At 37.8% G+C, this 23,246-nt stretch overlaps 1 protein-coding gene across 2 annotated transcripts in view; it reads left to right on the top strand.

Moving 5' to 3' along the window:
- The window catches only part of PRCP (prolylcarboxypeptidase (angiotensinase C)), an 89,651-nt gene that overhangs the window by 58,410 nt on the left and 7,995 nt on the right, over nt 1–23,246 (top strand). For both annotated transcript variants that reach the window (XM_011996410.1, XM_011996409.1), the window contains 6 exons: nt 2,283–2,384; nt 5,099–5,280; nt 5,534–5,691; nt 6,374–6,543; nt 16,211–16,375; nt 17,067–17,254. In XM_011996410.1, the coding sequence (XP_011851800.1) occupies nt 2,283–2,384; nt 5,099–5,280; nt 5,534–5,691; nt 6,374–6,543; nt 16,211–16,375; nt 17,067–17,254 (965 nt within the window). The remainder of the gene's footprint in view (nt 1–2,282; nt 2,385–5,098; nt 5,281–5,533; nt 5,692–6,373; nt 6,544–16,210; nt 16,376–17,066; nt 17,255–23,246) is intronic.

The raw sequence follows: 23,246 nt of genomic DNA, 5'->3' as shown, positions 1-23,246 counted from the left end.
GATCTCGGCTCACTGCAAGCTCCGCTTCCCGGGTTCACGCCATTCTCCTGCCTCAGCCTCCGAGTAGCTGGGACTACAGGCGCCGGCCACCACGCCTGGCTAATTTTTTTGCATTTTTAGTAGAGACAGGGTTTCACCGTGTTAGCCAGAATGGTCTCAATCTCCTGACCTCGTGATCCGCCTGCCTCAGCCTCCCAAAGTGCTGGGATTACAGGCATGAGACACCACGCCTGGCCCTTTGATTGTAAATTTAAGTTCCTTATAGATTCTAGACATTAGGCCTTTGTCAGATGCATAGTTTGCAAATATTTTCTCTTATTCTGTAGGTTTTCTGTTTACCCTGTTGATAGTGTCTTTTGCCGTGCAGGAGCTCTTTAGTTTAATTAGGTCCCACTTGTCAGTTTTTGTTTTTGTTGCAGTTGCTTTTTGGGACTTAGTCATAAATTCTTTGCCAAGGCTGATGTCCAGAATGGTATTTCCTAGGTTTTCTTCTAGGGCTTTTGGGCTTTTTATAGTTTCCAGTTTTATATTTAAGTCTTTTATCCATCTTGAGTTGATTTTTGTATATGGTGAAAGGAAGGGGTCCAGTTTCAATCTTCTGCATATGGCTTGCCAGTTATCCAAGCACCATTTTATTGAATAGGGAGTCCTTTTCCCATTGCTTGTTATTGTTGACTTTATTTAAGATCAGGTGGTTGCAGGTGTGTGGCTTTATTTCTGGATTCTCTATCCTGTTACATTGGTCTGCATGCCTATTTTTGTACTAGTACCTGATGTTTTGGTTATTGTAGCCTTGCAGTATAGTTTGAAGTCAAGTAGTGTGATGCCTCTGGCTTCGTTTTTCTTGCTTAGGATTGCTTTGGCGATTCAAGTTTTTGTTGTTGTTGTTGTTGTAGTATATGGATTTCAAGAGTTTATTTATTTTTTTTCCTAACTCCGTGAAAAATGTTGGTAGTTTGATAGCAATAGTATTGAATCTGTAAATTACTTTGGGGAGTATAGCCATTTTAACAATTTTGATTCTTCCTATGTATGAACATGGAATGTCTTTCCATTTGTTTGTGTTGTCTCTGATGCCTTTCAGCAGTGGTTTGTAATTCTCATTGTAGAGATGTTTCACTTCCTTGGTTAGCTGTATTCCTGGATATTTCATTCTTTTTATGGCTATTGTAAATGGGATTGCGTTTTTGATTTGGCTGTTAGCTTGATTGTTATTGGTGTATAGACATGCTACTGATTTTTATACACTGAATTTGATACTGAAACTTTACTGAAGTTGTTTTGTCACTTCTAGAAGCCTTTTGGCGGAGTCTGTGGGGGTTTTCTAGGTGCAGCATCATCTCATCTGTGAAAAAAGATAGTTTGATGTCCTCTTTTCCTCTTTGGGTGCCTTTTATTTCTTTCTCTTGCCTGATTGCACTGGCTAGAACTTCCAGTCCTATGTTGAATAGGAGTGCTAAGACAGAGCATCCTTGCCTTGTCTTAGTTCTCAAGGGGAATGCTTCCAGCTTTCGCCCATTCAGTATGGGTTTGTTGTAAATGGCTCTTCTTATGTTGCGGTATGTTCCTTCAATACCTAGTTTATTGAGAATTTTTACCATGAAGGAATGTTGAATTTTATCGAAGGCCTTTTCTGCATCTATTGAGATGATCACATGGTTTTTATTTTTTAATTCTGTTTATGTGGTGAATTCCATTTATTGATTTGTGTATGTTGAACCAACCTTGCATCCAGGAATAAAGCCTATATGATTCTGGTAAATTAACTTCTTGATGCTGCTGGATTTTTGTTTGCTAGTTTTTGGTTGAGGGTTTTTACATCTATTTTCATCAGGGATATTGGCCTGAAGTTTTCTTGTTTCATTGTGTCCCTGCCAGGTTTTGTATCATAATGATGCTAGCTTCATAGAATGAGTTAGGGAAGAGTCCCTCCTCCTTATTTAAAAATAATTTCAGTAGGATTTGTACTGGCTCTTTGTACATGAAGACCATTTTAGACATAATGTTGATTCTAGGGCTAGAGTGTCAGGATAAAAAGACATGGATGACTAGCGGATGAGCAACTTGGGATTATTTTTAATTGTTTCACTCATAAAGTGTGAGATTGATATGCAACAATAAGACAGCAATTATGTCATTTATTTGTAGCACAAACATAAATTGTGCAACTTTTTAGAGTGCTCTTTTTAGTCTGGCTTAACATGTATTTCATATGGTTTGCCAAACGGTTCAGTGACTTTCACAACCTGATTTTATCCTGTGATTTTGTAAACTCTTCTTAGGGGTTCATGTGGGATGTGGCTGAGGAACTAAAAGCTATGTTGGTGTTTGCTGAACATCGATACTATGGAGAGTCTCTCCCCTTTGGTGACAACTCATTCAAGGTAAAGATACTTTTTACTTTTAAGTTACAAGTTTTTTCTTTTCAATTTAGAATAGTTTTTAAATTACATGTCCCACTGTGAGATAACTTTAATTTGAAATGCCTGAAAGCTCAATAGTTTATATTTAGTAGTTTCTTTTTAGATACAATTTGAACAGATTGAGGTTTTTTTTTAGCCATTTTATTATAATTCTTAATGTTAATCAGTTTTTAACTTGGTGTGCCTCAGGAAGTTAAATTTTACTCTGTGGCTGCAGAGACAGTACAAGGAACTTTTTACTATTTCAAAAATATCAGTAAACAATTCCGCTTTATAAATTGTACACTTAAATTATTGAGCCTGCCACTGGAAAAAATACAATGAGCATAACAAATTTATCTGATGTTTTTAATAAAATAAAATCAATAAAATAAGGACAAATAAGCTGTATGATGCATTAAGGTCAACTGGCCCCTTGGATTCCCTTTGAACGTTTCCTGTTCTCACAGGAGCTTTGGCCTTTGTCACAGACTCTCTACCTAATAAACCAGGACACTTTTTCTTCAACGGAGTCATTCATGTACTTCTACCCTTGTGACTTTGGCTACATTAATTTGCCACATGTACTATTATTTACTTAATGTTTTTCTTTAACCAACTCACTTTTTAAACTTAGCATTATCTTAACCAAGGGCTCTATGTACTGGTTATTCTTTCCAAATTACACTAAAATAAAGCAATAAATGTTCCATTAAAAGTGTTTGTATGCTTCCTAAGACCACCAGTATATACAAATGCTTTTGGGAACTCTCAGCTGTAAGGACTTGGGGCCAGTCCTTTACTAGGCTGCCTGTTTTGAAAGGAGTTTTTTATTTTTAAAAGGGAGGTTTTACTATCTCATATTATAAATAAATGCATGAGTAAAAACAAGTAAAAGTGTTGTGCTATAAATAGAAAGTGGGATAATTTGCTGGTATTTGTTGGGCTGTATGGGAAATTCATTCTTTAGCTTGATATTTTGCATAAATATCTGATTAGGGGACTTGACAGGTCCTGAAACCTTGGGAAGCAGTTAGCTTGTTGTAGACAGAAACATAACTTCTTCTCCTAGGTTTCTGTGATTGATACTGTGTTAGCAAAATGGAGCCAGAGGCTCTTTTTGATATACGTCTTTCCCTTTGTGTGCTCACAGAATATGTCAGTAGCATGAGGGATATTACAGATATTATGCAGGATTAGAAAAAAAATGCACTCAACTGTACAGAGTGCCATAAAAACTAGAAGTAAAGGATAGTGACAGACAGGGAGAGAGGAGGTAAGAAGGCATATATCTTGGAAGAGGGGGGAAAGCTAAAGGAGTAGGAGGCATATATAGGAGATAGGAATGATGGGATCTGTGTGATTCAGTAATATGCCAGATGACGGAAGGAATCAGAATGGTGAGACCAAAGCATGAAAGTCAAACAGGGTAGCCTAATAGAGGTATGTAGCTGTATTAGTTATCTATTGCTATGTAAAGATGTACCTCAAACCTCATGGCTTAAAACAGCAATAAATATCTATTACTTTATAGTTCCCATGGGTGAAGAATTAGGAGTGGTTTAGCTAGGTGGTTCTGCTTCAGGGGGTCTCATGAGGTTAGGATGTCAGCTGATGCTGCAGTCATCTGAAGGCTTGACTGGGGCTGGAGAGCCTTTCTACTCATATGGAGGATCACTCACATAAGAGATAAAACTGGTACTGGATGTTGACAAGAGGCTGCAGTTAAGGGCCTACTTGAGTTCATTACAAGGCACTAATTTCCCTCAAAGTTGGCAGTGCAGGAGAGCAAGGTGGAAGCTGCAGTGTTTTTTTAATGACCTAACCTTCATAGTCACGTATCATTATTTCTGCCCCATTCTATTAATTAGAAGGAAGTCATTAAATCCCATCCAAATTCAAAGGGAGTGGAATTAAGCTTCACCTTTTAAAGGAAGGAGTGTCAAAAATTTGCAGACATATTTTAAAAGACCTTCTTAGCCTTCTCAGCTCAGCAGGACACTAAGCTTCACCTTCTGCAATAGGGAAATTGTCTTCATGTAGAGAGCAGGACGATTATGAAACTTAACGTTATGAGTTTTCCTTTTCTCAAAGATCAATGTCTTGTGTTGCCTGTTTTCCAATACCTGAAAATAGTTTTTTTCTTTCCAATTTTATAGTTGTTTAAAATAGGTAGGCTACTTTGTTTCAGTTGTTGATATGGCCGAGGTCATACATAATCTTTCCGATAAAGAAGGGTGAGTTTTATTTTTACTGGTGATTCTTCCCTCAATTGTCCACTAGATTTAGTTTATATTTGCCTATGTGGTAGACATTTTAAATGTGCCAAGATTTAAAACAAAACTTATAACAGTTATCTATTAAACTTAGTTTATATTCTATCATATTTGCTATTAAATTTTACCTACAATCTGTTCTATTGTTTCTACAACCTTAAACAAAGTCTTTGGTAAATAGCATTTAATAGAAATTACACTTGCATGTGAAGTACATTATGTTCTTCCACAAACTTAAAATAATTTTCCTGAGTTTAAATCCACACAGCTATTGCTTTGACTAGGCGTTTTAGTACAATTGCCTAGAAATTCTATTTGGAGAAAAGCTTATCTGACACTGGCTCTCTTCTGGATCCATGCTATTCCTAAGCTGCTATTATGTGCACATTTATACCCATGTTCTTTGTTATTTTTCTTTAGGATTCCAGACACTTGAATTTTCTGACATCAGAACAAGCTCTGGCTGATTTTGCAGAGTTAATCAAACACTTGAAAAGAACAATCCCAGGAGCTGAAAATCAACCTGTCATTGCTATAGGAGGCTCCTATGGTGGCATGCTTGCAGCCTGGTTTAGGATGAAATATCCTCATATGGCAGTTGGGTAAGTGCATTTATACCGGACATGAGTGTTTCTTAATGATTATCAAGGCAAACGTAGAGATTCATGTTAGGTAAAACATGTTCCATTCTATTATACTGAGATTTCTGGCTTCTGTCTCATTAACAGCTGTGTTATTTTTCTCACTATTTTTATTATAAGTTTCAACTTTAAAACTTGATTTAGATGACATATATATATATATATATATTTTTTTTTTTTTCTTTCTTCCTTCTTTGATTTTCTTGTCATTTAGAGCTCTTGCAGCTTCTGCCCCTATCTGGCAGTTTGAGGATTTAGTACCTTGTGGTGTATTTATGAAGATTGTAACTACAGATTTTAGGAAAAGTGGTCCATATTGTTCAGAGAGCATCCGCAGGTCCTGGGATGCCATTAATCGACTCTCAAATACTGGTAAGCTTTAATTAAGAGAATGGAATTGTGTGTTTATTTAGCCTTTCATTTGTTAAATTCAGTAGTTGTCACTTTTTAAGTAAACATTTTATTAAAGTATAATGTACATACAGAAAATTATACAAATCAAAATGCATAGCTTGATGAATTTTCACAAAACAAGGACACAGTGTAATTAGCATTTAAATCAATAAAGGGCATTGCCAGCATCTCAGAAATCTCCTTGTGCCTTTTCAGTCACGACCTCCATACCTACCCAGCAAAAACATCCTCACTTCTAGAACCATAGGTTAATTTTTACTTGTTCTTAAATGTTTTAGTAATTGGAATTACATAGCATGTCTTTTTTTGTGTCTACTGTCTTTTGCTCAGCGCTGTTTGATAGATACATCCATTTGTCTTACTTAGTTGTAGTTTATATATTCTTGTTCTATGGTGTTCCTATTTATTCATTTTAGTAGTATCTTAAAAAGGGAGAATAATTCTGCATACTAATTCTGGTAAACTCTATGAGGATAGGCAACTTGTCTGTCATGGGATTCTCCAGTTGCTCTAAAAATATCCTGGGAGAAGGGGTATAAAAGATTGAGTTTTCTAAAATACTGTGTGAAGAATACATTATCTGTAAAGCCATCTGTTGACCAGTACTTTTTAGATTCCAACAATGTGATTCTATTCCCAGGCAGTGGTTTGCAGTGGCTTACTGGAGCCCTTCACTTATGCAGCCCATTAACTTCTCAGGACATCCAACATTTGAAAGACTGGATCTCTGAAACCTGGGTGAATCTGGCAATGGTGGACTATCCTTATGCATCTAACTTTTTACAGCCTTTGCCTGCTTGGCCTATTAAGGTAATAGGAAAATGTCCTCTCATAATTTTTAATAACATGCTTCTCTTTTTTTTTTTTTAATGTGCATACTCTGACTTTCTGCATCAGAGAAAGTCCCAGTGACAAAGGGGCTCTGGAGTTGGTCAAACTTGAGCTGGAATCCTGGGTTCTGCTACTTTCTGATTATGTGGGCTTGGACATGTTACCTAGCTTTTTTGAGCCTCAATTTCCTCATTTGAAAAATGGAGATAAAATTCATTGATTATAGAGTTGTATGAATTAGAAATAATACCAAAAGTTGCTGTTAATGGAATAATTACTATGTGCCAAATCCTGGGCTGTGTACTTTGCCTGTGCAATTTATTTAATCTCTGTGATATGTGCGTAACTTCCATCTATGTAATACCTGGTTGATGCTTAATAAATGGCAGTCATTATGATAGTACTATGATCTAGTCAGCTGCGAAAGCATTGTAAGTGCTGCCCACAGTGTGAAGAGTGACCCCTATGCATCACAGTAGAGTGGAAAGAACATCAAATTAGACTCTGAAAGTGAGGTTTTGGTCCAGAACTGCCGCTTCACTTACCACCTGTGTGATCCTGGGCAAGGTGCTTTCCTCTCCTCATCCTCTGTCTTCCTCTGTGGAATGGAATAACAGCACTTACATACCAAATAGGGTTGTGCTGAGAATCAAATAAAATGTTGGATGTGAAACACTTTGGAAATATAAGGACACATTACAGTATAAATTTTAAGGTTCTTTTCATGGCAAAATTCTTTATTGTGTATGTTCATTTTAAGCATTTCTTTGTAAAGAACATTCCTCTTAGTTTTAAAAACAAAGGCTGGCCAACTTGATGGTTAAATTTAGAGAATATAACTGACTCTTCAGCTAGAATGAGTGTTGGAAGTGAAAATAGAATTGGTGATATAGATTCGGGTTTTAAATTCCCTTTTAATTTAACCACCGCTTTGAATTATTACATGTATACCTTGCTTAAAATTTTGTAACTAGAACAAGTTCACTTGCTATTATTTTTCTTAATTTAAAAAGTAGAATGACCAGTGAGTGTCTTGCATATAGTAGGCTGGAGGTAAATATATATTGAATTAGATTGAATTTTGATAATACAAAGTTGTTGAAAAGAGTAGATCATGTTTTATGTTAGAAAACCTAAATCAAATCCAGCACTTTGGGAGGTGGAAGTGGGAGGATTGCTTGAGGCTAGAAGTTTGAGACCCACCTGGGCAACATAGTGAGACCTCATCTCTACTAAAAATCAAAAAAATTAGCAGGGCATAGTGGTGCCTGCCTGTAGTTCCAGCTACTTGGAAGGCTCAGGCAGGATGATTGCTTGGGGCTGCAGTGAGCTGTGATCATGCCACTGTACTCCAGCCTGGGTGACAGAGCTGGATCCTGCCTCAAAAAAAGAAAAGTGAAAAAAAGAAAACCTGGATCAAAATGACAAGGAAAAACGAAATCTAAACTAGTTCATCTTCATAAACATCTATGTGCTAATAATGCCTTATCTGTCCATATTATTTACTATCTACAAAGCACTTTCATGTATGCTGTCTCAATTCTTATAAAAGTACTGTATAGAAAAAGAGGTATAATCCAAGATTTTTGGAGAGGAAATTAAAGCTCAACTAAGAGGTGGTAGAAGCAGGATTTGAACTTGGGTCTTCACTGTTCCGAGCCTGTGCTCATCTACTGCATTGCACTGGATTAGGAGGAAACTTGACTGAGGGTTGAGGGGGCCATTGCTCACAGTGAGACATCTATCAGATTTAACTCGATATCTATCTGTGTACAAGGTGAGAATTACATTTGCATCTTTATTCGCACTTGAAGAATGAATGAGTTGTCAGATGATAAAAACATATGGGGAATTATCTCATTATTTAGAACAGAGGTTGACAAACTTTCTCCATTTAAAGGGCTATATTTTTAGGCTTTGCGAGCCGTATGGTTTCTGTCACAATCACTCAACTCTGCCGCTGTAGCATGAAAGTAGCCATAGATAATAAATAAGCAAATGAGGATGGCTGTCTCCAATAATAACTTATTTATAAAAATAGGCAGTGGGCTGGATTTGGCCTGGGAGTTGTACTTTCCCAACCGCTTATCTAGAAAAAGGCTGGAGAAATATAGCTGTTTAATGTTAGTTGGTGTAGCACAATTTGGAATAGTGAGCAGTCTAACTGGTTTTCTCCCTACCTCTTTAATGTTCATTCTGGGATATTTTGCTGTTCAGTCTTACATGTGAATAAATATTTTATCCTTTGTTCTTCTAAATAATTACTCAAAACCAGCAGAGTATACCTCAAATATTTTGTCATCTATTTTTGATTTACTGCAATCCTTTTATCCTTTATATATATGCAATATAAAAGTTTATTTTTAAGGTAAGATATCTTTAGGTCTTTCCCTCACAATCACGCTTTACTTCTTTTATCCAGGATTAATTCTTGTCATTCTCTTCAGTTATTTCTTACTGACATTATCCTTTCTTTTGACAGATCAAGGAATTCTTTATTGCTTGTATTTATGATTCTGTTTCCAGCCTGCACCCCCACCAGAAGTAATCTTATCTCTTGCCCCTTGCTTGAGAAATTCCATTGCCTCTGTTTCCAATTTCATCCTATAGTTAGTTACCCATCTGATTTTCAGAATTTTTCCACTATGTCTCGCTCCCAAACTTGTAGCTTCAGATCACTTTCTTTCACTGTTCATTCTGTTTCTCCTTTTTTGACCCCCTCTGTGTTCTCCCAACCCACTAATCCCTGGAACACTACCCAGTTGGGGACCGCTCTTTCACTTGGATAGTTCCATTTAACCAGAACTCCTCCTCCCTCTGATACACTTCCTCCTTTTTAAAGGGCTGACAAACAGGCGTCCTTTTCTGAGTCTGTAACTCAGGCTTAGGATGGTGAGATAATATGTAACAGTTGGGTTATGAAAAAAAGCAGGTGATTTCCAATTCTGTCTGGGACCTTGTACGGTTCTGAAGGATCCATGGGCAGCGACTAAATGCCATTTTCCGTGTCAATTCAAGTATCGTTCCTTTTAATTTGTCTTTGGGCTTTGCACACTCAGACTCCATTTGCTTTTGTTTACTGTTAACAGAAGCTGCAACATTCATGCAGAAATAATCATGGACTTGGCTGGTAGAACACAAGGAAGAAGAGAAAAGAGAAACAGAAAACCCCTCTGTCATTTGACTGTTCTGTCAGCATGAAAACTACTAGGTCTCTTCTTAGCTTAAAGAGCAATTTTAAAGGATGCTGTCATTTGTTAATTTTGGAATCACATTTCAGCTGATAGCTTCTCAAATATTTCAGCGTAGGCTTCTGTGAATGTAGATAGATATAGTGAAATAATGACATTAGATGGAAAAATCTCTTCCGTTTGTCTTGGTGTTTGGTAATGTATGCGACCTCTCTGGGTGGTTTAAGCGGTTTAGATGCATTCTATGAAAAGGGAGCTTTTAATGACAAAACTAATGTGATTATCTGAGTGAGTGTGAGAGGGGTATTGAAGCCTTAGAGAAAGAAAATCTGTTAGAAAAGCTGAATGTATCTGCTTAATCCTTTCTCTAATGTGGATGGACCATGCTCTGAGAGGAGATTGGTCTTTTTTTTTTTTTTCCCCCAACTTGTCTTCTTTCCTTCCTCTGTTAAAAAATTTTCTTTGACCCTCTTTTCCTTCTCTTATTTAAATGTGTACTGTCATAGGTAGGAACACTTAAAACTTTTAAACAAATCATTATCTTTGCTTTGTCTGGTGTATGTGGGATTAAAGGGCAGAATGGAAATATTTGGTTGCAGATATGATTAGTTTGGTACTAAGGTTGCATGAATGTTCTATTTTCTCAACTATTTCTATACACTTTAAAACTGGAATGAGTAAAATGGACTTTCTAATGTTCTTTCTGTTTCCTGAATGTTCATCTTTATTCCAGGAAATGCTTCATATCACTCGACTATTTTACAGTTTTTTGTTTTTTGTTTTTTTTTTTACTATTACATACTTTTAAGGTTTTATGATTTCATATTGCCACAAAATTCATTCTAAGTTTTTGCCAAAACAAATAAACCTAGAAAAATATGAAGATGATCTAAGAATTAGAAAAATTGTTTTAAAAAGTTAAGCATGAGACAGCAGGTATATTTAAGCATTGTATGTGTTGTTATTTTTCTTTCAGCTTTTAGTTGAATATGTGTAATATAGTTACAGTGGTTGGAAGCTCCAGAGAGTCTGCATTTGTGTTTTTTTCTTTTCTTTCTTTCTTTATTTTATTTTATTTTATTCCATTTTATTCTATTTTATTATTTTATTTTTTGAGAAGGAGTCTCGCTCTGTCTCCCAGGCTGGAGTGCAATGGCACGATCTTGGCTCACTGCAACTTTTGCCTCCCAGGTTCAAGTGATTCTCCTGCCTTAGCCTCCCGAGTAGCTGGGATCACAGGCGCCCACCACTGTGCCCAATTTCTGTATTTTTAGTAGATACGGTGTTTCACTCTGTTGGCCAGGCTGGTTTCGAACTCCTGATCTCAGGTCATCCACCCGCCTCGGCCTCCCAAAGTGCTGGGATTACAGGCGTGAGCCACCGCACTTGGCCTCTTTCTTTCTTTTATTTATTTATTTTTTTAAGAGAGAAGGTCTCATTCTGTCACCAAGGCTGGAGTGCAATGGCAAGATTATAGCTCACTGCAGCCTCGAACTCCTGGGCTCAAGGGATCCTCCCACTTAAGCCTCCTCAGTAACTGGGATTACTGTATTTGAATCCCAGTTCTGCCACTTCCTTGCTGTGTGGTTTTGGGCAGGTTTCTTAACCTCTCTGTGCTGTAGTTTCCTCATTTACAAAATGTGTATAATAACAATTGTAATGCTTATTAGGGTTGTTATAAGTATTTCATAGCATCTGGTGTAAAGTAAAAGCACTAAATTGATGCTAGTTATAAGTAATAACAATAGCTATTTTTATTATGTAATATTGGGAAACCAGATGATTATACCAGGACTCTGTGGTCAACATCTTGATTGAGACCTATATTCATAGTACTTTTTTTTTCCCCCACATCAGATAGGTAATGTGCCGACAGCATAACCAGGTTTGAGGGTGGTCCATTTCACACGTGAGCATGAAAACCCAAACATATGCTTTCTACATTCATAGTTTTAAAATTGTGTTTCTGTAGCCAGACCTCTGAGCTTGTTTTTTCTTCTGTGAAATGGGAATGATCATTATATGGTGCTCTCTGGGTTACTGTGAGGAAAGAACCTACCCTCAAAGAATATATGAGTTGTATGAGCAACCTCAGTCCCAACTGTTCACGTTTCAGTGCATTTACAGTGTGTGTAGGAATGACACGCCTTATGTAGAAATTGTTTAGAAGAAGCCATTTGCTAGGGCTCACAAAATAAATTGAAAGTATAGTTCAGGGGTACCTGGGTGTTGAGTATTTTGGACAGAGATGGTTGGCCAAGACTCTTTCCTTGTTGTCTGATTATATCACAGCCTCTATGTAAACAATCAACAGGCCAAGTGCTTGCTTTTATCACGTGGGTAATATCTGCAAATTATCAGGGTTAAGCTAAAGTATTATATGAGGTTGAGACAAAATTGTTGATATTTGACTGTTTTTGATTTATACATGTGAGAATTTCATATGGTTCAATTTAATATTTATGTATTTTGTGCATCCTACAGTTCTTTGATAAAAGTATGTGAATATCTCCTTTTAAAGTACTCGTCTTTTTTTTTTTTTTTTTTAAGAGATGGAGTCTTGCTCTGTCACCCAAGCTAGAGTGCAGTGGTGTGATCATAGCACTGGAGCCTAGAACTACTGGCTGAAGCAATTCTCTCACCTCAGCTTCCTGAGTAGCTGGGACTACAGGCATGTGCCATCATGCCTGGCTAATTTTTTGATGTTTTGTAAAGATGAGGTCCTGATATATTGCCCAGGCTGGTCTTGCACTCCTGGCCTCAAGCGATCCTACTGCCTGGGCCTCCCAAAGTGGTGGGATTACAGGCATGAACCACTGTGCCTGGCCTTGAGTTACTATAGTCTTTAAATAAGCATGCGAATAGTGCCGAGGTCTTGCTAATATGACTTCAGTATTTTTTTGAAACTTCATTCACTGTGCTACCAAAATTGTTAAGGAAGTGCAAAGAGATATTAGAGATTCTGTTTTTTAATGCTAGAGGATGATGCTTGGACTCACAAAATCTTTGAGTTAGAAAGGAACTTCAGAGTTACCTAAAATAAAATTTCCATAGTAAATTCGCAAATATTTTGCAAAAAACTTTTAAGTGACGTTTTTCAGGCTTTCTGTCTAGCATACTAGTAGAATTAAAAATCAGCACTTCCTTTCTATAAGGCAGTTTGACATGATGTACCAAGGGCCTTAAAAATATTGATCTCTTTTGAGCCAGTAATTTAAGAATTTATCTCAAGAAAACAATTAAGAATATATGTAAAGATTTAGCCCCAAGGATATTTATTGTAGCCTTATTTGTAATGATGAAAGGTTGGGAATGACCCAGTTTTAGGGTTGCTTCAGCTGTTTTTCAGCTCCCCATCCCGATTGCTGTCTTCTAGATTTTCTAATGTTGATCGGTGCCCTTCATAACTTGTATACAAAGCTGGATCCAGTACTCCAAGGGTGATCTGACCTCACAGAACACAGTGCCTGGGGAGTGCCCTTAATCTGGACTTGGAATCCCATCATACAGAGGCCAAGTCTCTGACCATGGTGTTCTCTCTGTGTAACTGGGGCTGCTGAAACCCAAGTATTGTCAGCCAGTGCCGGTCTCCAGCCATGCTTGTGTCTTTTAAGAAGTGACAGTAACTGCTATTTGTGGAGATGGCTATTCATAGGGACTCCTTTTCTTTGCCTGACAGAGGCCCAGTGTTCTAAGCTCTAAGAGGGGCTCTGATGCCAGCATGTGAGTCACACTCACTTGCTACTGTTCTTTTCCAGAGTTTTGGGCCACTTGTTGCTCCACATCACTACCTCCTCTCCCCCTGCCCAGCTTGCATTGTCGCCCTGCCCTATCTACCATGCTGTGCTTGTACATAAGGTGCTTCTCTGCATTCCGTGTGTCTACTTTGTACTTTTGTGCTGCATTTTGAAAGAGCTGAATCGGCTGTTGGTGTCCAGGTTCAGGAAAGAATGCTGATCAACTTTTGGCAGTAGATGGTTTAATATATCTTATGATTGTTTCTTGATTTCCATGTTGTCTTGAGTTATATCTTATTGGCATATTTCCTAGGAATGTTTTCTGAGAAAAGTGCCATGCAAATGTTAGGTATTTTTTGACTTACCATGAAAAATCAAGAGTTGTCAAAATAATAAAACACTGTTTTGACTTTTAATTTTTCGTCAGTTTGCATTTCCTTATTGCTTTAGTCTTCATAGGTTTGTGAAGCTCTCAGTTTAGCTCAATTCTGTCTCTTCATGTACATTCTAAACCCTGGTATTCCTTATTCTTATGACCTCACAGTTACTTTGTAAGGGTACATGCAATTATTTGAACATCTTAATTTCTGACTTTTCTCACATTGAGCAGTTCTAAAAACTTTTGGCAATGATGCACACTCCGTCTTCCTTTGGAAAGTCATATTACATTTGAGCATGTTAAAGGTTCTGAGAAATCCTCTGAAATTATATAATAATAACAACCAGTCAGGAAAACTGTTCACATTTGCTAATATACAGTTTCTCAAAACTATTTGACTAGGAAACATTTTTCCACAAAGTACCAATTAACATTCCATGGAAATATTGTTGTGCAGAATATACCTGGGGAGAGGCATTGAATTTTCCTGAAAATTCATTTTCTCATTTACAATTTTCCTTTTTTTCTTTTTTTCACTGGCAGCTGGTGCCAGGCAGAACTGTGATGAAGGGCTGGGTTTGGTTGCATCCTTTCTCAATACCCTCCTTTCCTGACTGGGAGCATGCCCCCAGCCCAGGCCTTGTTACGCCTGCTGCCCAGAATCTCTCTCCCTGAGGTGGGGTAACTGGGCTCCTTTCCTGGCTTCTTCTCTGGACTAGTCTCTTTTTTGTCAGGACTAGTCTATTATATATATAATCTTTTCCATATGAAATGGGAAAGGACCAGGTTACTGAATTCATGTCAGAGTCAATAGAGATTCAAGCTTACCGGGTTTTCGTTGCCACTGGGGCCATTTGTGGTTTTTCAGGTGGACACTTCCTAAGCTATGTGACATAATGGATAAGATGAATATTTCATAACCAGAGACAGCTGGGGACAAATCTAGGCCCTATTATTTACTAACTGAGTGACCTTGAAGATGACTTAACCTAAGAATCAGGGTTTTTTTTTTCATGTAAAATAACGGACAATCATCTACCTGATAGGATTACATGGTGTATTGGTTGGAAACCCAGGGCTTAATAATTACTAGCTGTTGTTGTTGTTAGTATTATTCAGCTATGATTCCATTGCCTGTTATTTTTCTCCAACATTTTATTATGAAAAATTTTAAACATATGGAAAGTTAAAATAATTGGATAGTGAACACTCATAAACCTAACATCTAAATTCAATAAATAATATTTTATTATATTTGATTTGTCACATATATATTCACCTATCCATCACTTCATGTATCTTTTATCTTATTTTAAAATGAATTTTAAAGTAAATTGCAGACATCTTCCTCTTAAATACTTCAGCTTTATTATCATTAATAAGAGTTCAATATTTGTGTATGGTTCTTTCGGTGGTGGAGGGGTAAAATCTAGATACCATGAAATGCACAAATTATATCATTTTTCATGTAACTCTATTAAGGTATAGAATATTCTGTGCCCGAGAAAGTTTGCACTGGCTCTGTTTAGTCAGTCCTCACCTTTACTCCTAACCCTGAATATTGTCTGATTTTTATAGCTAGGATTCCAGGCATGTTTTGTAGGATAGTGATAGGAATATTTGGGAGCTGGGGAGTTGCAGCATATGCTTTTTATCACACCATGGATGCTGGACCTTGGTATAGTTTTTCCATATGAGATTTTATAAATTTTGCATTTTTATAAAAGTATAGTAATTCATTCAGCAAACATTTACTTACCAGATACCTTGCTAAGTATTGAGGGAGACATTCTGGAATCAAGTGAGTGAAGTAGAGCATTACAGAGGCTCTAATAAAAATAGGTACGGGGTATAATGGAGGCACCAAGAAGGGAGAGGTTGAGCTCTTCCCAACTCGGAAACATAGGCAAGGATAGCCTTGAAAAGAGGAGGTGATATTTGAGCTGAGTGTTGTAAAAGATGAGTTGGTGTTTGAAGGCATTAGTGGAGTGGGAGAGGAGTTGGAAAACAGTGTTTTAGGGTGAGCAAGGGCAAAGGGGAAGAAGGAGCCTGTGTGGTAGGGAATGGTTTTCCTAGGCTGGAGCAAAGGCAGCAAAGAGGAAGCTAAGATGGTAGATGCAAATGACTTTGGTTTATTTTTATAGCCTAGGGAGTAATTGAAGATATTTAGTCATTTATGGAGGGGATTAAACTCAAGAGAGAAATTGTTAAACAATGCAGTTAGTAGCTTAAGAATATTTTATGATCACATCAAAATCATATTTCTTCTTTGTGTTATTAAACTGTAATTTTATATTCATATTCTGACTCTTTCCCCATTTATCTTTCTAAAATGACAGGTAGTGTGCCAGTATTTGAAAAATCCCAATGTATCTGATTCACTACTGCTGCAGAATATTTTCCAAGCTTTGAATGTATATTACAATTATTCGGGCCAGGTGAAATGCCTTAATATTTCAGAGACAGCAACTGGCAGTCTGGGAACACTGGGTTGGAGCTATCAGGTAAATATGTGTAATTTCCCCAAGTGGAACTTACTTTTCACTGATACAGCTGTGCTGTAAAGAAAAAATCAGGGTACACAAGATTTTGTCACCTAACCTGGATCCAGTTTTGGCTTCTGTTACTTTATGCTGTGATACTATGGACAAGTTTGCTTGTTCATTCATTTGTTCATTTAATAATCACCAAATATATATTGAGTTCTTACCATGCATCAGGCACTCCTCTAGGTTTCAAAGATACAAAGATAAATAGTACATGATCAAATATAGTGTAGTGAAAAAATAAGTAATTAGTATTTCAATAGATCTTGATAAGTCCTACAAAGGAAGCATTTTATAGACATATAAGAGAAAGGGAGTCTAATTTGTCCTTCATCTGCACAATAAGACAGTAATAATAATAATACTTTCCTTCCAGAGTTGTTTTGAGGGTTAAATATGATAATAAATGTGAAATCAAGCAGTTTGCAGTGAAGGGATATAATCCTGACTTCCGTGGCTTCTTGACCAAGTCTTTTTAAGAATAATGAGAGATTATATGGCACAGAAGTAAAGAACGGGGTTTTGAAGCGGCCTTGCCTGAGTTCAAACCCTGCCTTTACTACTTACCAACATTATGACTTTGTATTATTTATTTAACCTCTTTTTGCCTCATTTTTCTAATTGGATTCTCTCTTGGTTTGCTTTTTAGGCCTGCACAGAAGTAGTCATGCCGTTTTGTACTAATGGTGTCGATGACATGTTTGAACCTCACTCATGGAACTTAAAGGAACTTTCTGATGAGTGTTTTGAACAGTGGGGTGTGAGACCAAGGCCCTCCTGGATCACTACTATGTATGGAGGCAAAAACATCAGTTCACACACAAACATTGTTTTCAGGTGAGTTTTTACTGTCCAAAGATAAACTTCAGTTGGTGGAACATTTGTAGAATATCTGAAAAAATAGAACCAGGAAAATCCTGGACAATAGAACAATATAAAATACAACAGTGGTACCCGTCATGTTTTCCTATGCCTTGAAAGATAGGATGCTGAGAAGAGATAGAATTTTTTGCTCTATTACCAATGTGCTTTATTAAAGTCTTAAAAATCAACAGCAACAAAATTTTTAAAATATTAAAAACAAACTCTCCAGCACAAAATAAAGCATCATCCGCTGTTCTCAATTTGTCTTATTATTGTTATGTTGTTTTTGATGATAATAAAAAATTTCAGTATTCAACACTTTTGAAGTGCCCACTTCATTCTGTTCCAAGTACTAAATGAGGCACTTTAAATAAATTACCTGGTTAAATCCTCACAACAACCCTGTGAAGTAGTTCTTCTAGGCCCTTTTTCACTGTGAAGGAAACTGAAAGTTGCTGTGTTCAATCACTTGCCAAAGCTCATCCAGCTTTGTTTTAGTTACTAAGTGATAAAGCCAGCTTTCTATTATGACCTGACTACAAATCCCATGTTTGTTTTTCTACATTACACTGCTCCTTAAGAAGTCACATAGTTGCCACTGGTTCACATTAGAGTTAATTGAGCAGACTCTATGTGTATCTGACTGGGCCTTCAAAATTTCCATGTTTTGAGTTGAACATTAGGTTGTCAGCTATTAAAATAGCAACGAGTTATTCAAGAATTTCCCCAAGTCTATATAGAAATAGGAGATACCACTACATACCTGTTAACCAGAGCTATTTTTTAAATTGTAAATGTCATTCTTTTACAAGTTCTTTTATTTGTTTTAATTTTTACTCTTTGAAAAAAATCTGTTAAAACTTTATCTTGCATTTTACAGAAGTCTATGAATGATTTTTAAAAGGTACCTCCTTACCCCATATCACATTTCTCTGACAGTTGTTAAAGTAGGCAATGAGTATATCACCAGCTTGAGCATCGGCATCTTGCAAGGATTTCAGACCAACCAACCACTCACCAAAGAACTTGGCAGCTTTTTAATCTTGTTTTTAATACAATGGTAGGTCCACTCTGATGGCATACTTATCCAGCCAAATCTCTACAACACACTGCAAAATCAGTGATTAGCAAATTGGTTAGCTTTGGCATGCAGCTGTGCTTATTTGCCCGTGACAGCCTGGTGTTGATACTGGCAACAGAACATTGAGAAGGACAACTTTCACACTATAAGAAACAGAGTCGGGTACCCTTCTGCGGGATTGTGTCTGGTGATCAGCATGTGTGACATCACCTTGACAATTCCTTGATGTATCAAGGGCTAGTTTCCTCCAGCCCTTTTATGAGGCACTACTCTGTTCATAAGGGTGGAGCCCCATAACTTAAATGACATATTCCTTGATGTATCTCCTCAAGACATTTTCTGTTTCTGTTGGAATCTCCCTTTGATTACAAGTTGGTTATTACCATCTATAGAACCACTTGTACCCAATTCAGCCAACAAAAATGCAAGGAGGCTGGGTGCAGTGACTCACTCCTGTAATCCCAGCACTTTGGGAGGCCAAGGCAAATGGCTTACTTGAGCCCAGGAGTTCGAGAACAGTCTGGGCAACATGGTGAAACCCCATCTCTAGAAAATATATAAAAATTAGTTGGCATGGTGGCACGTGCCTGCAGTCTCAGCTACTCGGGAGGCTGAGGTGGGAGGATGGCTTGAGCAGAGGAGGTGGAGGTTATAGTGAGCTGAGATTGCACCACTACACTCTAGCCTGGGCAATAGAGCCAGATATTGTCTCAAAAAACAAAAACAAAAACAAAAACAAAAACAACCAAGAAACATAAAACAAAACAAAATAATAAAAAAAAATGCAAGGAAATGTTTGGGCTGATTATGTAATAGTTTACAGATACCCATAAAGTTGACGAAAGGAGTTTTCTTCATTCCTACTTGGATGACCTGTGGAGGTTTCATGGTGAATTTCCTTTTCTTTCAAGCAACTGTATCTGGATTCTTTCCCCTTATGATGTTGAATACATGATCCAGCAGCTCCTCATATGTGCAGTCTCTTTCTGAGCCTACCTTGCAGGGCCTATCTGATTACTGAATGAGACAGCATCGTCTTTTTGCTGTCTTCATCTTCTAGAGCTGTATCTTTTTTTTTTTTTTTTTTTTTTTTTTAAAAAGAGTCTTGCTCTGTCACTCAGGCTGGAGTGCAGTGGCATGATCTTGGCTCACTGCAACCTCCGCCTCCTAGGTTCACACCATTCTCCTGCCTCAGCCTCCCAAATTACTCCCAAGTAATTTTCTGTATGTTTAGTAGAGACAGGGTTTCAACCATGTTAGCCAGGATGATCTCGATCTCCTGACCTCGTGAGCCGCGTGACTCGGCCTCCCAAAGTGCTGGGATTACAGGCATGAGCCACCACTCCCGGCTAGAGCTGTGTCTTTAGTATTCCATCCTCATCTGGGAACTTGACATTCTTCTTTTTATTGCCAAGCATAATGTCAAGGTCCTCCTCTGGTTCTTCTGGTTCTTGAACATCACTTTCAATCTTAAGATCCTTTACAACTTCTTCAGCTTTATCAATATCAAATATCCTTTTTTTTTTCCTCCTTTTTCTTCTGAATAAAGAAATTCAGGTCATCTAGAACATCAGAAATGTCTTTTTTCCTACTGTCATCTTCATTGGCTTCTACATCTTTGTCCTCAGCTGGCTCCGGTTCCTCTTCTTGGGCTAGTTTTTCTCTGTTTGTGTATCCTCTTCCTCATCTAACATAAAGGGTTTTTTCTTTTTCTTCTTGCTCATAGTAGGATCAAAAACTGTCTCATCCCCAGACATGGCTGTGGCTCAAGTGGGCTCAGCACATGGGAACTCGGACAGGCCAGCCCCAGGCCCCTGGCAGCATTGCTGCTCCTGCCAGTACCTCTCCAACCACTGTACTTTACAAATTCTTTTAAATAAGAGTCAGATTTGGCCTTTGGCATGTAGTCAAAAGTTTTTAGGGATGAGGAGAGCTGTTTGCCTGTACTTTGACTCTGAGTTTAGGCTGGTAGCACTGCCCACTTTGCAAAAAAAGGTCTCTGACTCATTAGACTCATTCTATTTTCTCTTTTAATTTTTAATTTTTGTTTTTATTTTAAGTTCCGGGGTACATGTGCAGGATGTGCAGGTTTGTTACCTAGGTAAACGTGTGCCATGGTGGTTTGCTGCACCTATCAACCGATCACCTAGATATTAAATCCAGCATGCATTAGCTATTTTTCTTTTTCTTTTGAGATGGAGTTTTGCTCTTTTTGTGCAGGCTGGAGTGCAATGGCACAATTTTGGCTCACTGCAACCTCTGCCTCCTGGGTTCAAGCTATTCTTGCCTCAGCTTCCCAAGTAACTGGGACTACAGCTCACCTGGCTAATTTTTGTATTTTTAGTAGAGATGGAGTTTCACCATGTTGGCCAGGCTGGTCCCAAACTCCTGACCTCAGGTGATCCGCCCGCCTCGGCCTCCCAAAGTGCTGAGATTACAGGCGTGAGCCACTGCACCCGGCCTTAGCTATTTTTCTTAATGTTCTCTTTCCCCCAACTCCATCCACTGACAGGCCCCAGTGTGTGTTTTTTCCCTCCCTGTATCTGTGTGTTCTTGTTGTTCAGCTCCCACTTAAAAATGAGAACACGCAGTGTTTGGTTTTCTGTTCCTGCGTTAGTTTGCTGAAGATAATGGCTTCCAGCTCCATCCATGTCCCTGGAAAGGACATGATCTCATTCCTTGTTATGGCTACATAGTATTCCACCCAGCAGTATACCTTTCCCCAAATATAAGGCAAGACACTTTAATGGAAAACTTAAAACTGCTTTTTGTTTAATTTCCTTCCGTTGTGTTCCTTGTTCTCAAAAGGATTCTTCAAAACTATACTCTTCAGCTCAGTCTTACAAAATGATAGTTAAGCAAATAAGTCTGCTTAGGATGTTTAAGGAAACTGTGCCAAATTTAGGTTATTTGAAATCAGGAAAACTTGAAAGAACTGAGAGGGTTGAAAAAGACCTAAACATAAGCCTTTGAGTTTGTCTTAGTCCACTAGTGCTGCTATAGCAAAAAACCTGAGAGAGGATAATATATAAACAGCACAAATGTATTGCTCACAGTCATGGAGGCTGGGAAGCCCAAGATGAGGATGCTGGCAGGTTTGGTGTCTGGTGAGGGCCCAGTCTCCGCTTTCAAGATGGCACCTTAAGGCAGCATCCTCAAATGGCGGGAGGTGGAAGGCCAAAAGGGACCTAAGCTAGTTTCCTCCAGCCCTTTTGTAAGTATTTTAGTTATCCATTGCTTTTTTATGTTACCTTTCTCAGACTGTCAAAATGATAATCATCATCATCATCATCATCATCACCATCGTTATCATCATTGGAGAAGGGGGCATATTTTGTGAGAAAAGTCAGTGGGTAGGAATTAGAGCTCCACGTAAGAAACTTTTAGCTCGGTGTAAGAAAGGACTTTCAGGAAGAGCTGTTCAAAGGTAGAGTGCGCTGTCTTGAGTAAAATTTCGTAAGCTTTTTTGATTCTCAGTTTTATCCTTTGTGAAGTGAGAATAATAATACCACTCACCCCGTAAAGTTGTTGTGGTGCATCAAAAGAGCTCATCAAAGTACTTGGCCCAGATCTGGCAAATATCTGCACTCAAAATATATTTGTTGAATGAATAAATGAAAGTACACTCTTCACCTTGCCCTTTATGTTCTAGCCACAGGGAACTGTATACTTATCTCTGAATGTCCTTTCTCATCCTCTTTTTCCTTTTTCCTTAAGTCTCATACCTTCTCCAAGAAATATTCTGTAAGGGAGGATAGGTTTCTACCTCCCCCTTACTTCTAGTAGCACCTATAAGTACCGCTTATCACTCCATGTGGTAGTTATTTGTTTGTGTTTCTATCTGCCCCATGAGATTGTGAATTTATCACTGGCAGGAACTTCATCTTAACCATCTCTGTATCTTTAGCATTTGCTACAGTGACTGGCACATAATGAATGCCCAGTAAATATGCCTGTTGTTGATAAGGATGATGAATGAAATACACAGCTCAGGAAGGCTTCAGAAGCATGTGAAAGTTTAAAGGCAAGACTGTGTAAAGATGCTGGTTTATCTTTTTGCAGTGGCAAGTCTACTTTTACAAAGAAATCTTTTTCTATAGTTTGCTAGGTATGAGAAATACAATGCAAAAATTTTTAAGTTATTAAAAAATTCAAAATTCTCCTACTTTTCTGAAGAAAGAGCACTCCCAAAGTAAAGGAACAGCCACAGGTGTGTCTGTTCTGTGTACTTCATGGCCACTAGCTATAAAATGTTTCTGGTTGCTGAGTAAGAAGGTGTCCAAGCATAGGCATGGGCAAAGACTTCATGACTAAAACACCAAAAGTAATGGTAACAAAAGCCAAAATTGACAAATGGGGTCTAATTAAACTAAAGACTTCTGCACAGCAAAATAAATTATCATCAGAGTGAACAGGCAACCTACAGAATAGGAGAAAATTTTTGCAATCTGTCCATCTGACAAAGGGCTAATATCTAGACTCTACAAGGAACTTAAACAAATTTACAAGAAAAAAACAACCCCATCAGGAAGTGGGCAAAGACAGTTCTCAAAAGAAGACGTTTATGTGGCCAACAAACATGAAAAAAGCTCATCATCACTGATGATTAGAGAAATGCAACTCAAAACCACAGTGAGATACCATCTCATGCCAGTAGGAATGGCAATTATTAAAAAGTCAGGAAACAACCGATACTGGAGAGGGTTTGGAGAAATAGGAACGATTTTACACTGTTGGTGGGTGTATAAATTAGTTCAACCATTGTGGAAGACAGTGCGGCAATTCCTCAAGGATCTAGAGCCAGAAATACCATTTAACCCAGCAATCCCATTCCTGGGTATATACTCAAAGGATTATAAATCATTCTACTATAAAGACACATGC

This window comes from Mandrillus leucophaeus, unplaced genomic scaffold, assembly GCF_000951045.1.
Source record: "Mandrillus leucophaeus isolate KB7577 unplaced genomic scaffold, Mleu.le_1.0 Scaffold512, whole genome shotgun sequence".
In the NCBI taxonomy this organism is placed as follows: domain Eukaryota; kingdom Metazoa; phylum Chordata; class Mammalia; order Primates; family Cercopithecidae; genus Mandrillus; species Mandrillus leucophaeus.
This window is presented reverse-complemented; position numbering and strand designations above follow the sequence as displayed.